This window comes from Palaemon carinicauda, chromosome 28 (assembly GCF_036898095.1).
Source record: "Palaemon carinicauda isolate YSFRI2023 chromosome 28, ASM3689809v2, whole genome shotgun sequence".
Lineage (NCBI taxonomy): Eukaryota > Metazoa > Arthropoda > Malacostraca > Decapoda > Palaemonidae > Palaemon > Palaemon carinicauda.
Genome location: NC_090752.1, coordinates 54,392,879 through 54,407,901, shown reverse-complemented (window position 1 = coordinate 54,407,901; position 15,023 = coordinate 54,392,879). Strand labels below are relative to the sequence as shown.

Here is a 15,023-nt window from a genome sequence, read left to right as displayed (position 1 = left end):
ATCTTTGTAAAGAAATCCTGTTTAAAACTACTGTTATCTTATGCTTTTGCTATTAAAATATTTAAAAAGTGTTATTTTTTTATATAAATTACTTGGCTTAAACAAGTCAATTATTTTGAATTACTTCCTGTCTTAAGCGAATTATTTTTAATTACTCCCTGTCTTAAACAAGCGAATTATTTTCAATTCCTGTCTTAAACAAGTGAATTATTTTCAATTTTTTCACATCTTTCAAGTGACGTATTTTTAACAAACCTTCGACCTGACATTAAGCCAGATGAAAGCTCTTCTTCTTCATCATCCAACGCTGTGTATCTTTCAAGGAATATTCATCTCGCCATTTTTCAATCTTACACGCTTAGCAGTCTTAGATATATATACTCAAAACCAACGTCTCCGAACTTGAAAGCGTCTGATCCCCGAACTACATCGATATTATGTGTGTGTTAGAAGACGGCCCATGAAAAAAAAATGGAGTAAATTGACTTCCGCCGAGTGTGGCAGGCGGGATCGCCATCTTGGTGAGGTAAACAAATGCGTGTTTGCTCTCCCACATGAGACTGCCAATCACGTTTAAACATGTTAAGAGTACATTGAGAGAAGGTCGTTTGAGTTGCTTTTTTTCTTGATGCAATGGATTGACGTCGAAATATTTTATGTTAATCAGACAAATATTTTAGTTTTGAAATGTCAACGCTTAGACTATGGTGTTATATACAGTATATATATATATATATATATATATATATATACAGTATTATATATATATATATATATATATATATATATATATATATATATATATATATATATATATATATATATATATATATATATATGTGTGTGTGTGTGTGTGTGTGTGTGTGTACGCGCTCTCGCACACGCACACTATTATATATATATATATATATATATATATATATATATATATATATATATATATATGTGTGTGTGTGTGTGTGTGTGTGTACGCGCTCTCGCACACGCACACTATATTAGCAACAACAACGTTTCTAATCCACTGCGGGACAAACGCCTCAGATATGCTATGTCTGGGGTTTGGCCATTTTCATCACCACGCTGGCCACTGTTGATTGATGATGGTGGGAGACTTTAGTGTGATCGCTCACAGCAAACCAACCTAGTGAGGATGGGCCCTGACTAGTACAGGTTTGCTGATCAGGGCGATATACGTTAAGGTATCCCCACTCAGAATGGGATACATACCATTAGTGTCTTTGGAATGTTGGTGCAAGTGCCACCCTTTCTCCAAACTTGGGTTCTTAAGCCATCTATGCTTACCTAACTACCAGGTACTTACTTTAAGCCCGGAACAACCACCTGGTGAGAGCTGACAGCAGTTACATGATAGGGTCCTTACATGTGTATGTATGTGAAGCATACACATAGGTAGAATCCATACACTATCTATTTGTACACATGCACATGTTTGGTACCCAAAGACAAATGTTATTTATCTACATGCACTATATAGTTTATGGGCATATGTATTTTATGTACATTTGTATATATTCTATTTAAGGAAATATATTTTATATCTGTACATTTCATATGTATGTGTACTATATGTCTGATAATTGTAAAATATGCGTATTTTATACTACAGTAGTTGCAATTTTACATAAAGGTATCTTCAAATCCTGTACAGTTGTACACAAGAATACCTGGCACAGTTTGAATAAGTAGTGTCTGCAACCTCACCATCCTTGTGAGCTAAGGATGGGTTTGGCGCTACAGGTCTAACAGCTGTGTATCAGCAGCCATTGCCTGGCCCTCTCTGGTCCTAGATATGGGGTGGAGAGGGGCTTGGACGTGGGTTTAGGAATCCTATAAGTCTTCCTGCTGAGTATCAAGAGCCATTGCCTGGTTCTCCATGGCCCTAGATTGGGTGGAGAGGGGCTTGGCATGGGTTTGGGGACTCCTATAAGACTACCTGCTGAATATCAGCAGCCATTCCCTGGTCCTAGATATGGGGTGGAGAGGGGCATGGACGTGGGTTTTAGGGGATCCTATAAGTCTACCTGCGAGTATCAGCAGCCATTGCCTGGCCATCCTTGGTTTTGTCTTGGGTGGAGAAGAGTCTTGGGCGTGGGTTAGGGGATCCTATAAGCCTACCTGCCGAGTATCGGCAGTCATTGCATGGTCCTCCCTGGTCCTAGCTTAGGTGGAGAGGGACTTGGGCATTGGGTTGGAGATCCTTATAAGACTACCTGCTGAGTCATCAGCAGCCATTCCCTGGCCCTCCCTGGTCTTAGCTTGGGTGAAGAGGGGGCTTGGGCTTGGGTTTCGGGGATCCTTTAAGTCTACCTGAGTATAAGCAGCCATTACCTGGTCATCCCTGGTCTTAGCCTAGGGGGAGAGGGGGCTTGGGCTTTGATCATATGTATATGTGGTCAATCTCTATGGCATTGTCACTATCCCTTGCCTCCGCCATTCACGAGTTGCCTTTAAACTCTAACGTCAAGGAATTCAACTTCAACGGTACTCCGCCCTTCCTTAAATCAGTAGGCCCTAGGTCTAAAAAGCGGCCAGTGGCCCCCAACTATTTCGTTCAGTTACAAAGGGTTAACGTTTGTCTGTGATTATCTGTAATATATTCAAGAAATGGCAACGCCTTTCCTGAAGAAAAGTTTTAGAATATTTTTTTCATTTTTTTCTTGAAAATGTGAATTTTACCTGCGTCCCAGGTTGTTGTTATTATTATTATTATTATTATTATTATTATTATTATTATTATTATTATTATTATTATTAGCCAAGCCGCAATCCTGGTTGGAAAAGCAGGATGCTACAAGACCAAGGGCCCCAACAGGGAAAGTAGCCCAGGGAGAAAAGGGAATAGCAAATAAACTATATATAAGTAATGAATAAAATATAGAACATTTTAAGATCAGTAACAACGTTAAAATATTTCAATCATATATAAAATTTTAAACGAGACTTTATCAACCTGTCCAACAGAAAAGCATTTACTTGTTTTAGAACTAAGCGTAACCAAAGGCGTATTTGGGGGGGGGGGGGGGGGGTTTAAGTTGATCTAGGCCAAGACCCTAGGAAAAATATTTTGCAGTTTATGAAAAATTAATTTCACATTAAAAACATTGCTATAACTGTTACAATCTATTGTAATTTGGGGTCGAATCTAAGTACAGGAAAAAAAACATTTAAATTTTATCAATTGGTTTTCAGAACTTTTTCCACGAGAAAAAAAAATGTTGGGTAAGAATGACCCTGCTTATGCTAGCACGGGTTCTTGCTTAAAGGCAAGTGTATAGGGGAACTGGTGTGGATCTCCACTCCCTGCCTAAACAAACATAATCGGCTTGAAGTATTGTTTAGGAAAGCCAATATTTTGAGCCGACACGGGGAAAATGGGGAAAAATAATTCAATTTTTTGATAAATTGATATATCACAAGTAAAAAAATAAAATTGATTTATACCAGGGAAAGGTCGACAAGGGAATGTCGAGGAAGTGCCAGAGTTATTTTCGGAAAACCTTGAATTGAGCAATGTTCAATATTCGAAAAACTGCAATTTTACAATATTCCAAAAAATACATCTAAAAATGCCACAGTTTTTCTATGCTTGAATGAACACTAAATTATGTATGTATGTATATATAATTAGCTAAGCTACAACCCTAGTTGAAAAAGAAAGATGCTATAATCACAAAGGCTCCAACAGGAAAAAAATAGCCCAGTGAGGAAAGGAAATAAGGAAACAAATGATATAGGGAGTAATTAACTATTAATAAAATCTTAGAAAAAACAGTAACATCATCAAAACATATTTAAAATATAAACTATAAAATGACTTATGGCAACCTGTTCAACATAAAAACTTTTACTGAAACCATGAACTTTTGAAGTGTGTGTGCATGTTGTTGTGGCCTAATTGGTAACGTCTCTGCCTGGTGTTTGCCAGACGGGGGTGCGAGTTCCGCTCAGACTCGTTAGTGCCTTTAGCGTCTGCAACCCTACCATCCTTGTGAGCTAAGGTTTGGGGGAGCCTATAGGTCTATCTGCTGAGTCATCAGCAGCCATTGCCTGGCCCTTCTTCCTCCTAGCTTGAGTGGAGAGGGGCTTAGGCAGTAATCATATAATATATATGGTCAGTCTCTAGGGTATTGTCCTGATTGCTAGGGCAATGTCACTGCCGCTGGCCTCTACCATTCATGAGGGACCTTTAAACCTTTACTGTTTATCCAACGGAATTAAGGTCCGGGAGAATAATTCTTCCAACGATAATTTCGATCAGAGACTTTGTCAATTTATCTAAAGCCTTTGTCATCTGTGAATACCACCGAACGGGAGGAAATAGCAATTGCCTTCAGCCTTCGATATCCCAATTGTTGTTGACATGACATCGCCTTAGGCTGTTCTATTAGAACAGCAAATTGTTCTTCTTCCTCCATGTCATTCTCTGTCACTTAATCTCGCTCTTAAGTCCCCCAGGGTCCAGGCGAAGTGTCATTCACCCCCATAATACATTATTCATTATTTTTGGGGTAGTACCATAGCCTCTGTACCATGGCCTTCCACTGCCTTGGGTTAGAGACCTCTTGCTTGAGGGTACATTCAGGCACACTATTCTATCTTGATTCTCTTCCTCTTGTTATTTTGAAGTTTTTATAGTTTGTAAATGAAAGATTTATTTTACTGTTATTATTGTTCTTAAACTTCTCTTCTAGCTTTTCCTTATTTCCTTTCCTCACTGGGTTATTTTGCCTGTCAGAGCCCTTGGGCTGATAGCATCCTGCTTTTCCAACTAGGGTTGTAGCTTAGAAAATAATAATGATAATAATAATAACGGTATTTAAATTATCTTTTTCATAAATGAGAAGAATTTAATGGAAGTGAATTATTGGTGACGTAAATTAAGACCTTCAGAGGAAACAGCATCTGTACAATGGTCTTCCACTGTATTGGATTAGAGTTCTCTTGCTTGTGGGTACTTCTCAAGCACACTATTCTATCTGTTTCCTTGTTTCCTTTCCTCACTGGGCTATTTTCCTTGTTGGAGCCCTGCTTTTCCAACTAGGGATGTAGCTTAGATGATGATGATGATGATGATAATAATAATAATGATGATAATAATAATAATAATAATAATAATAATAATAATATTTTGACTTTTAACTTCTCTGATGTAAAGGTAATTTGATTACCGGAGAACTTAGAGTGCTATTGCTCTGTTAAAAAAAAAAAAAAAATCACTAAAAATTTGAGTTCGGAATTGGTTTAATTTTTTTCTGACTTGTGTGCCTCTTATCCTACGGGCTACAAGATTGCAAGAGCCCGTGTCTGGCCAAAAGGGCCAGGCAATCTTCAACAACTACGTGTGCCTGTTCACAGAATGCATTTCATCCTTATAATATAAATGATTATCTGAGACAATACAGAATGGGAAAATAAATATATTTATGGTTGAAAATTTTGTATTGCGGGTTTTGTGATCTAATTGCAGGTTCCGTGAAAAAAAAAATATATATATATATGTATATATATATATATATATATATATATATATATATATATATATATATATATATATATATATATATATATTTACACCCCCAATAAAATACATTTTTACAAAGACTGGTATTTCCAGCACCTATTCAAAAAGGTGCAGGGTTATGAATGATAATTATTAATTATTGTAAGTGTTTTCCATCATAATTTTTTTTATTTATTTCATTATCATAATTATCATCACTAAAAAGTCTCCATTACTTGCAGGTGCACCATCTCACACAGCCGTAAGAGTCTCCTCCACCGTTCAGACAGTCTCTTCCTCCTCCTCCTCATCCTCGGGCAGCAACGGTGCAGCTGACGCAACTGTCAAAGGGGCTGACGCCGGCGTTCTACCACCCCAGGCAGCTGCGATCGTTGAGGCCGCTAAGAACAAACCTCAGCCTCCAAATGTGGTCGTCGTCCAGGGCACCGGATCGGCCCCTCAGCCCAAGCTGACGGTTACCAAGAAGACCACGGTGGCCAAGAAGAGCAATGTGGCCTCGTCCAGTGGGCTTTCCATCAACGCCCTTAGCGGGAAAACTAAGGTGAGAGAGAGAGAGAGAGAGAGAGAGAGAGAGAGAGAGAGAGAGAGAGAGAGAGAGAGAGAGAGAGAGATGCTCTTAGGGTTTTCAAGAAGAAACTAAAGACTATCTTGTTTTACAAGTGCTTCGATAATGTGGATTTGACAATGAACTAACTATGCTGTGTGACACATTAAACACATAATAATGTATACTTTAAATTGATGAAGTTAGTCCTGTATGGTACAGGGTTCCTCTGTGTGGGAGGACCAGGAAAAAAAAAAACAGCCCTTAAAGTTAAGTAGATAAGTTGAAGGTTATTTTCCTTCGAGGACCGAGTGGGTTGAAAACCTTTTGTAACTTTTTGAAGGTGGATTGAATAATAACCTTTTTGAAGAAGGATTGAATGATGAGCTTTTTGAAGGTGGATTGAATAATAACCTTTTTGAAGGTGGATTGCATAATAACTTTTTTGAAGGTGGATTGCATAATAACTTTTTTGAAGGTGGATTGCATAATAACTTTTTTGAAGGTGGATTGAATAATAACCTTTTTGAAGAAGGATTTAATAATAACCTTTTTGAAGGTGGATTGAAGAATAACCTTTTTGAAGGTGGTTTGAATAATAACCTTTTTGCAGAAGGATGGAATGATGAGCTTTTTGAAGGTGGATTTAATAATAACCTTTTTGAAGGTGGATTGCATAATAACTTTTTTGAAGGTGGATTGAATAATAACCTTTTTGAAGGTGGATTGTATAATAACCTTTTGTAGGTGGATTGAATAATTTCCTAATGTAGACATTACAAATAAATAAAAATCATGATCTAATTTTGGAAAAAATAAATGGGAAAGAGTTGCACCATATATATCCTGAAAAAGAAAATGTTTGAACATGTAATGTCTAGCTCAGTCTCCTTGCTCAGTTCCCCTGTGTATAAATCTGGGGCGTAGTTTAAGATTTTGGGACCTATGGTGCAGTTAGTAGAGGCCACCTTCCCTTTGGCCTGGCGAGATGGGGTGATCGAAGCCTGATTAGCTTGAATGGCAGAGGCAAGGGACAGTAAAATTGCCCTAGAGAGCAGGACTTGCCTGAGACTATCCATATATTATATGATAAATCCCCAAGCTGAACCAGGGAAGGCCAGGCAATGGCTGCTGATGACTCACCCCAAACCACCCAACTTTAGCTCACAAGGATGGTAAGGTTGTAGGCAAAGGCACTAACAAGTCTGAGCCGGGCTCGTACCCCCGTCTGGCAAACACCAGGCTGAGACGATACCAATCAGGCCACAACAACCACTAATAAAAGGAAATCAATCCCTTTTAGGTGCTGTTTTATACTTTCCAAGATGCTATTAAGGTTGATTTTATAGATACCTTAAAGGTAAAATTGATATTAAATGTACAGTTACTTACTTTTATTCTCTGACCCCTCCCCCCTTCCATTTTGGAGATCTGTGGGGCATTTTAGATAATGCCCTCCCGCCACTGCTTTGCTATGACACTGTATAATTCATGATTTTTAATGTAATGCCAGTTCTATACATATTACATTTTTTAAATGTTTCTGTAGGTCTCTTCAAACTCATCTGTCCGGCTTCTTTAACTCAGTCTTCTTGACTTCGCCTTTAAAAAAATGGATGCATCAGACTATGCCCAAAAGAGTTATAACAGACATCTGGTTAAACATGCTATACGTTAGAATGTAGATGGTTAGTTCCTAATTGTTGTAACATTTTCTTGACTTATTTAATTGTCATGATTGGAGCATTAAGTATTCATTTAAGAAGTGCCATATAAGGCAATGGAAGCTCCTATCAAGACTAGAAACTGTCGCTGACATGAACTGAATATTTGAAAATTGAAATATTCAATAGTCCCTTGTTCAAAGCTAAAGGCCAACTTTGTACAAATAAAGGTTTGGCTAAACTATGAAATTGTGCTGTTTATTGAACTTGACTATTTTTTTCTGAAAAAAAAAAAAATTTAATGGGAATTTTCCAGAAAACATTGTGCTTTATATATGTATTGTATTTCATATCTCGGTTTAGATAGTTTTCGGATTATAAAATGTAATTGAAAGGAAAATTCATCTTAATATTTTATGAATGTACTGTATTATCTCGATGGATTTTAAGGATGTAGGGTGCCATAAGCAAAAGGGCTCCAACATGGAAAATAGTCCAGTGAGGAAAGGAAATATGAAAACGGATAGAATAGTGTGCTTTATTGTCCACATTAATGTTTTCCCTTCTTTTAACTCTATAAATGCAAATGAGTTTTCTCAGGAAGCATTTGGCATCTGCAATACAGATTTGAATAAGTCTACTTATTTGTTAAATTAAGTAATGAATCTTTTCATGACCACTTTATCACTTAAAGTCTTCATTGCTTGGAACTATCCAATACCTCTCTCCTGTTTAGACTTCTTAGGTTAATCACACTTCATATGTATATTTTCAGATCTACAAAGAGACTCCTAATTTTGTAGATTACTTGGGAACCTTTCCTTTAAGCAGAGATCATTACAGCACTATACTATGACACCCTTTTCCTTGCGCAAAAAGAGTTCTTACCTCCTATCATCCACTTTGCAAGTCTACTTTGTTTTTCAGTGTGACATATGAACTTCGTTTCCAAATATGATTTTTTCTTGCTGCCTTCATGTCAGGATTCCAGAGAACTTCAAATCAATCAATCAATCAATCTTGCTGCCCTCCATGTTCAGAAAAATACACTGGCCTGTATCACTTCCTTTGGTAAAGCTGGTGTCAGCAATTACCCTACTTCACAAGACATAATGCTCGTGCACTACTTGATACTTATGTCAGTCACTGTAGCTACTTTTCCTTTTTCTATGCGTTACACATTTTTGGGAACAGCTAAATACCATATTTTAGCCTTGGTAAGCAGCTCTTCTAGGAGAAGGACACTCCAAAATCAAACAATCATTCTCTAGTCTTGGGTAGGGTCATAGCCTCTGTACCATGGTCTTCCACTGTGTTGGGTTAGAGTTCTCTTGCTTGAGGGTACACTCGGGCCCACTATTCGATCTTATTTCTCTTCCACTTGTTTTATTAAAGTTCTTATAGTTTATATAGGAGATATTTATATTAATGTTGTTACTGTTCTTAAAATATTTTATTTTTCCTTGTTTCCTTTCCTCACTGGGCTATTTTCCCTGTTGGAGCCCCTGGGCTTACAGCATCCTGCTTTTTCATCTAGGGTTGTAGCTTAGCAATTGAAATAATAATACACTATTAGTAATAATAATAATAATGATTAATAATAATAATGATGATAATGATTATAATAATAATAATAAAGCACTTTACATAGTACCTTACTATCCTTATTAACTAAGCTACAATACTCGTTGGAAAAGCAGGAAGATTTAAGTTCAAGGGCTTCAATTAGTTAACTAGTGTAACCTTTTTAATTGGTGAGAAATAGTGTATGTATATTAAGACATAATTTGATGTATTTGAAGGAACCAATTTTGGTCACTTTTCTAATGGATTGTAATGCACTAAATATCTATGAACTATGATCTATGATCTATCAACATTTTGTAATGACAGAAACCATAAATAGATTGAAACATCTGTGAAGTTCTCTGTGATATTGAAGGACATCTACATCTTTGAAGTTTCCATGATATTTAATTGGTTGAACTTAGTATAGCCTAGCCATGATTAGATAAAAGTAGGTACGGTTCATAAAACAAAAATTTATATAAGGATTCATTTTACCGTTTTTCTAATTATCGTTTATTTCAACAGGTTGGCGAGAAGTACGAATCAGGGTTCAGCGTTTCTCACGAAGAGTTGTGTATAAACAATGGGAGGGACCTGAAAGTTCTTGTATTGATAACAACTGCTCCAGATCACGAGAAGCATCGCACAGCTGTTCGACAAACATGGGGCCATTTTGCCATCAGGAGAGATGTGGTTATGGCATTTGTTGTCGGTAGAACCACAAATGCCAATATCCAGAGTAATATAGACAAAGAAAATGAAATTTATGGTGACATCATCCAAGCCAACTTCATCGATCACTATGCCAACTTGACCCTCAAAACAGTTTCCATGTTTGAATGGGTCAAAACGTACTGTTCAGAGTCTCATTTCGTCTTGAAGACGGATGACGATATGTTCATCAATATGCCTTTGCTGCTAACGTTTATCGATTCAAAGAAAAACGACAGACGGGTGATGTACGGCCGTCTGGCAAAGGGATGGAAACCTGTCAGAAACAAAAAGAGCAAGTATTACATTGATGTTGCCACTTACAAAAAGACGAAATACCCAGATTTCCTCACTGGTCCTGCATATCTCTTCACCAGTGATATAGTGGACGACATCTACCAGAAAGCTCTTGGGACTACATTCTTTGTACTTGAGGATGTGTTAGTGACAGGTATTGTTGGGGAAAGTTTGAGAATTAGAAGAGTTGGAGATTCTCGTTTTAGAAACGAAAAAATCAAATTAACAGACTCATGCGCACTCATGAAAACTGTGTCAATCCATATGGTGAAATATGAAGAGCAATTTGATATATACAAGAGGACATTAGATGGGAAAGCAAAGTGTAAAACTGGATAGTCGAGTATATGTGGAACTGCCATTTTTTTTTTTTTTTTAAGGTTGGCCGTTTCTGCTGACTACAGTATACAGTAGTATGTATTTACCAATGTGATATACTTTATATATAGATGAATATATATATATATATATGCTCAAATATGGCTCCATGTGTCTGTGATTCTCCATTTTGTGAGTTGTAATGGAAGTTAAGGGAAGTTTTCATCCAAGTCTAGTCCATATATCGCATGATTGACAATAGTCTCGAGTAACCCTCGTGCATCAGTAACATAATCACATGTTGTTCAAAACTTAACATGATGAAGACCTCACACATTTGAAAAGTAATCTCGGTAACATGAGCCAAAGATAAGCAGAAAAAATGTGAACGAAGATGACGCTTGGAAACCTATTGACTATTCCGTCTGCTCAGAACGTTGTGATTGAATGGTGTATATTTTGTTAATGAGCTTCCTGTATGGAAAATACAGAGGGCCTTTTATTCTTGGAGTGCCAGAATGCTTTATAGTAAGTTAAGACGTGAAAGTTAGCAATGCTAATCATCCCTTGGTAAAAGAAGTGAGACCCTGCTTATCTGTGATGTGAAATTCTTTTTTTTTCAGGTTTTTTTCTTTTTTTTATCAACTCGTAAAGCATGTGCTTTGCTTGTAAGTTATTGTGTTGAGATGTTCCTAGTGTGAGAAAGGAGAGTATCTGAGATAATCAACTGTGCATATTTCTCTTCAGTTAGGAAAATTGATCCTTTATATTTCTCAGTTAAGAAATTAGTTTTATATTTCAGGAAGAGTACACTTGCTGGTAGTTAGCGTATTGTTATAATGGTTTTTATTTTTAATCATGAGATTTTGTAAGTTAAATAACAGTTGCATTGGCGTGGGATTTGTATATTATCCATATGCCGTACAGGATCCCACTTTGGCAATGCAGATCATAAGATAACTTCTTTCAACTATTATATATAGAAAGACTTTGTAGGCAGCTTTTAATGTAGCCTACCAGAAGTGTAATCCAATTATTTTTTTGGACAGTGTAGTATGTTAATGCTTCTTTGCTGTTGAAGATCTGATATAATTTTTATTTTTATTTTTTTTTATTGAGGAAGCCAATAATGAATAGTGTTCTTTTAGAACTTCCTATTGTTGTAGCAGATTGGAATTTTTCATTTACCCTTTTCAAAAAGTAGAATGTTACTATTGAACTTACCTCAATCTTTGTTTTTATATTGCATATTTCATTTCTTTTTATAGGACTTGGAAAATAGTGGGGTTTCTTTCACAAAGAAGGCACTACTATAAATTGGTCAAGTTTTCAGGTTGTGAATTTTATAAACATTGTGCATTGTACGTTGTGTGTCCTCTTAGACCAGTTAAAATTCAGTTTCATTGGCCAAAAGAAAACTTCAAAAACCATTCATGCTATTATACTTTTATATCATTTGAACAAGAAGGAAATAGATTAAAAAGTCAAAATTATTTTACCATAGATTTTTTTTATTGTTAAATATTGGAAATGTCCATATGCTTATCGTTTCTGCCTACTCATATGGTGTCCATGATTTAAAAAATTCGATAGAAATTTTTCAAGTTTGTTATACTTTATTGTGCACTTTTTGAACTAGTTGTTTCTTCATTCTAATGAATAAAAATCAGCTTATCCTCAATGCATATTTATAACTTGTAAAACAGAATTTTGATCAAGTAATTATATAGAAGCGCATAGGTTTTTTATAAGGACTCTAGATGCTTACGAGGTAGAGCCCAGTACTCGACTAATGTAAAATAGTTCATGGATCTCTCCAAAAAATGTTTTTGAAAGGTTATACAAGTTTTATATAAGGTGTATTGTTTACAAGGCCTGATCTTTGCTCTAGTTTACAAAATCAAAACTGCTGATTTGGTATTATTTGTGGAATGACTTAAAATCAATGTAAATTTGATATTTTAACTCTTAAATGAGAGTGGAATTACCAATGTATCTATTCTCCCAAGATAGAAAAAAAAAAGTAAAGCAATATTGAGACACTTTTGATGAGGATGTCTTTAACCCTAGCAAGTGCCTTTTGGTTTTTTCATATTTCATGGTCATTATTGACATAGCATGCTCAGATTTTGAATTATATCATGAAACTCTTATGTAAATACAAAATGCATACCGTATACATAACAGCCATGCAGATGTTACTTTTGAATTAATTACTATAAGAAACAAGAATCTTTGAAAGAAAATGGGTTTTGAGTTTGAAATCCTATATTGTGTATTTATGTTAAATTTTTCCAGGAATTTTGGGATAGGGGGAATACTGTTGACTACTTAAAGTTCAGAAACGATTGTAAAGTATATAAAAAAACAATAATGAAAAAATGAGGATATATTACTGTATTACTGTTCTCAGTTTCTTCCTGATTTTGTAAATTTTCTAATTGTTCATAGTAATTAGGATTCAAATTTTTAAAGTATGATGTTTAAACATTTGTCACTTTTATTCAGTTTCACTCATTTAACTGCTACTTGAACTTATGGAAATGATTTCATAACCTTTAATTGAAGAACCAACTGAGAGAATGTGAAGTTGATATAGACATTCCCTAAAATACAAATATTGAATAGCACAAAACTTTCATTTCTTTTTTTAGTGTACATAGAATGTTGCATCCAGACTTAATGGTGTAAATGATAGTATTTTCTCCTTTCCCCCCCCCCATTATTTTGATCTCTACCCCATCTTGCTTCTGACCATTCATTTCAGGGTTTCCGAATCCACTTCTACTATGATCAAGTGTGTGTATAACAACAGTTTGCAATATCCTCGACCTTATCTTATCGATAATTACACACATGGGAATTTGTTCCTCTTATGGCAGGAATGCAACAGCCAGAGTATAGTAGTTACCTCTTGTTTGAAACGGTTTTCCCTCCCCGGTGAAATGTAATTCTGTCAATGCCGGGAACCATAAACAGGAGACTATTACCATATCATTCATGAGTTGACTTATCATTAGTGGTAACTATTCTTACGTGAAGCAAGGATGGGTATTACAGAAGGGTACCTAATATAATAACATTCAAAATTCATAGGTATATATAGTAAGCTTAAGCTTACGTTGTATTGCTGTAGAATTTAGCTTAGTCGTTTGAATGCAGTAACGGTAACTTATTTCCTTAAGGTGTAATTTAAGCTAGCATTTTTAAAAGTCCTCTTTTGATCATAATCCAAATTCACCCATTTCATAATCCATGTGGATATTTCATGTGTGACATTTTCCATAAGATATATTCAAACTGTGATACTGTAATCTGAAATATGCTTCACTTCAGTCATCAATATCAATTCAGATCATCTCATACATTCTGCACATTAGTAGTAGCGACAGAAAGTGCCAGGTTATTTCTGAAAGAGGTGTACTAATTTTTTTTTTTTCTCAAATCTGATCTGCTCACTTTAAAAGAGAGGGTGCTTTTAGGAACAAGATATTACATAACTTGATAAGATTAGGTGATTTGTTAACCTTTTACTTTGTTCTGAGTTTTGAGTAGAAGTGATAATATTTTATTGAAATTTTTAAAGGCTATTAAAAACTTCTAATTTGTTATATCTGAAATTCTTTTGCTTTCAAAAAGTTGATAAAAAGAGCTAGTTCCATTCATATTGGTATATATAGGAATATATGTACACAGTATTTATATTTAATTGTGGTACAGTAAACTTCAAAATGAACTTGCATTCGTGTTGAACATGTAATGAAATTTGAAATGCTGTCCATTCTTGTTCACTACCTATAAATTTGTAATTATTAGAAGATCTGTAATGTAGTGAAAGGGATTTTTATATAATAAACAATTGATGCAGTGTGATGTTTTGAATAAAAGGGATCTTTTTTAAGATGTATGTATTTACCCTTTATTTTAATTATAGAGCTGCGATAGTGCTTTAAGTATCTATAATGACAACTTGAGCCACAGTACAGTACAACACTGTATTTTCATTACCATACTATGTAGGGTATACTGTCTTGTTACTCAAGATGTTCTTTAAAAAAAATTTTTTTATTATTTTAAGAGGACTGGTGAGTCGAGCAGTGTGTGATAACCATTGAAAGGTTCTAGTAGTTTAGGTAAATCTCTGTGTAAGTTAATGTACAGTACATAGAGCCTTGTAAACCATTAAGAAGGTTATTGAACATGTACTGTATATATATATAATGAAAGCTCAACTATATATGTATGCAAATTTATCTAAATTTTGGAAGTTTTTTGTTATCTTCTTTAGATATTTATGTTCTATGTCAGAAGAATTGGCAGTTACTGAGATTTTAGAAACATTTGTGCCAAATATAATCCCAAATAAGACAAGTTTAGT

General features: G+C 35.3%; 1 protein-coding gene across 1 annotated transcript in view; it reads left to right on the top strand.

Annotated features, from left to right (window-relative positions):
• LOC137621815 (beta-1,3-galactosyltransferase 1-like) overlaps positions 1–13,212 on the top strand; it is a 65,313-nt gene extending 52,101 nt beyond the window's left edge. Inside the window, exons 4-5 of the mRNA XM_068352322.1 lie at positions 5,748–6,083; positions 9,845–13,212. Coding sequence (XP_068208423.1) covers positions 5,748–6,083; positions 9,845–10,666 — 1,158 coding nt within the window. The 3' untranslated portion in view covers positions 10,667–13,212. The remainder of the gene's footprint in view (positions 1–5,747; positions 6,084–9,844) is intronic.
• Positions 13,213–15,023: the final 1,811 nt, after the last annotated feature.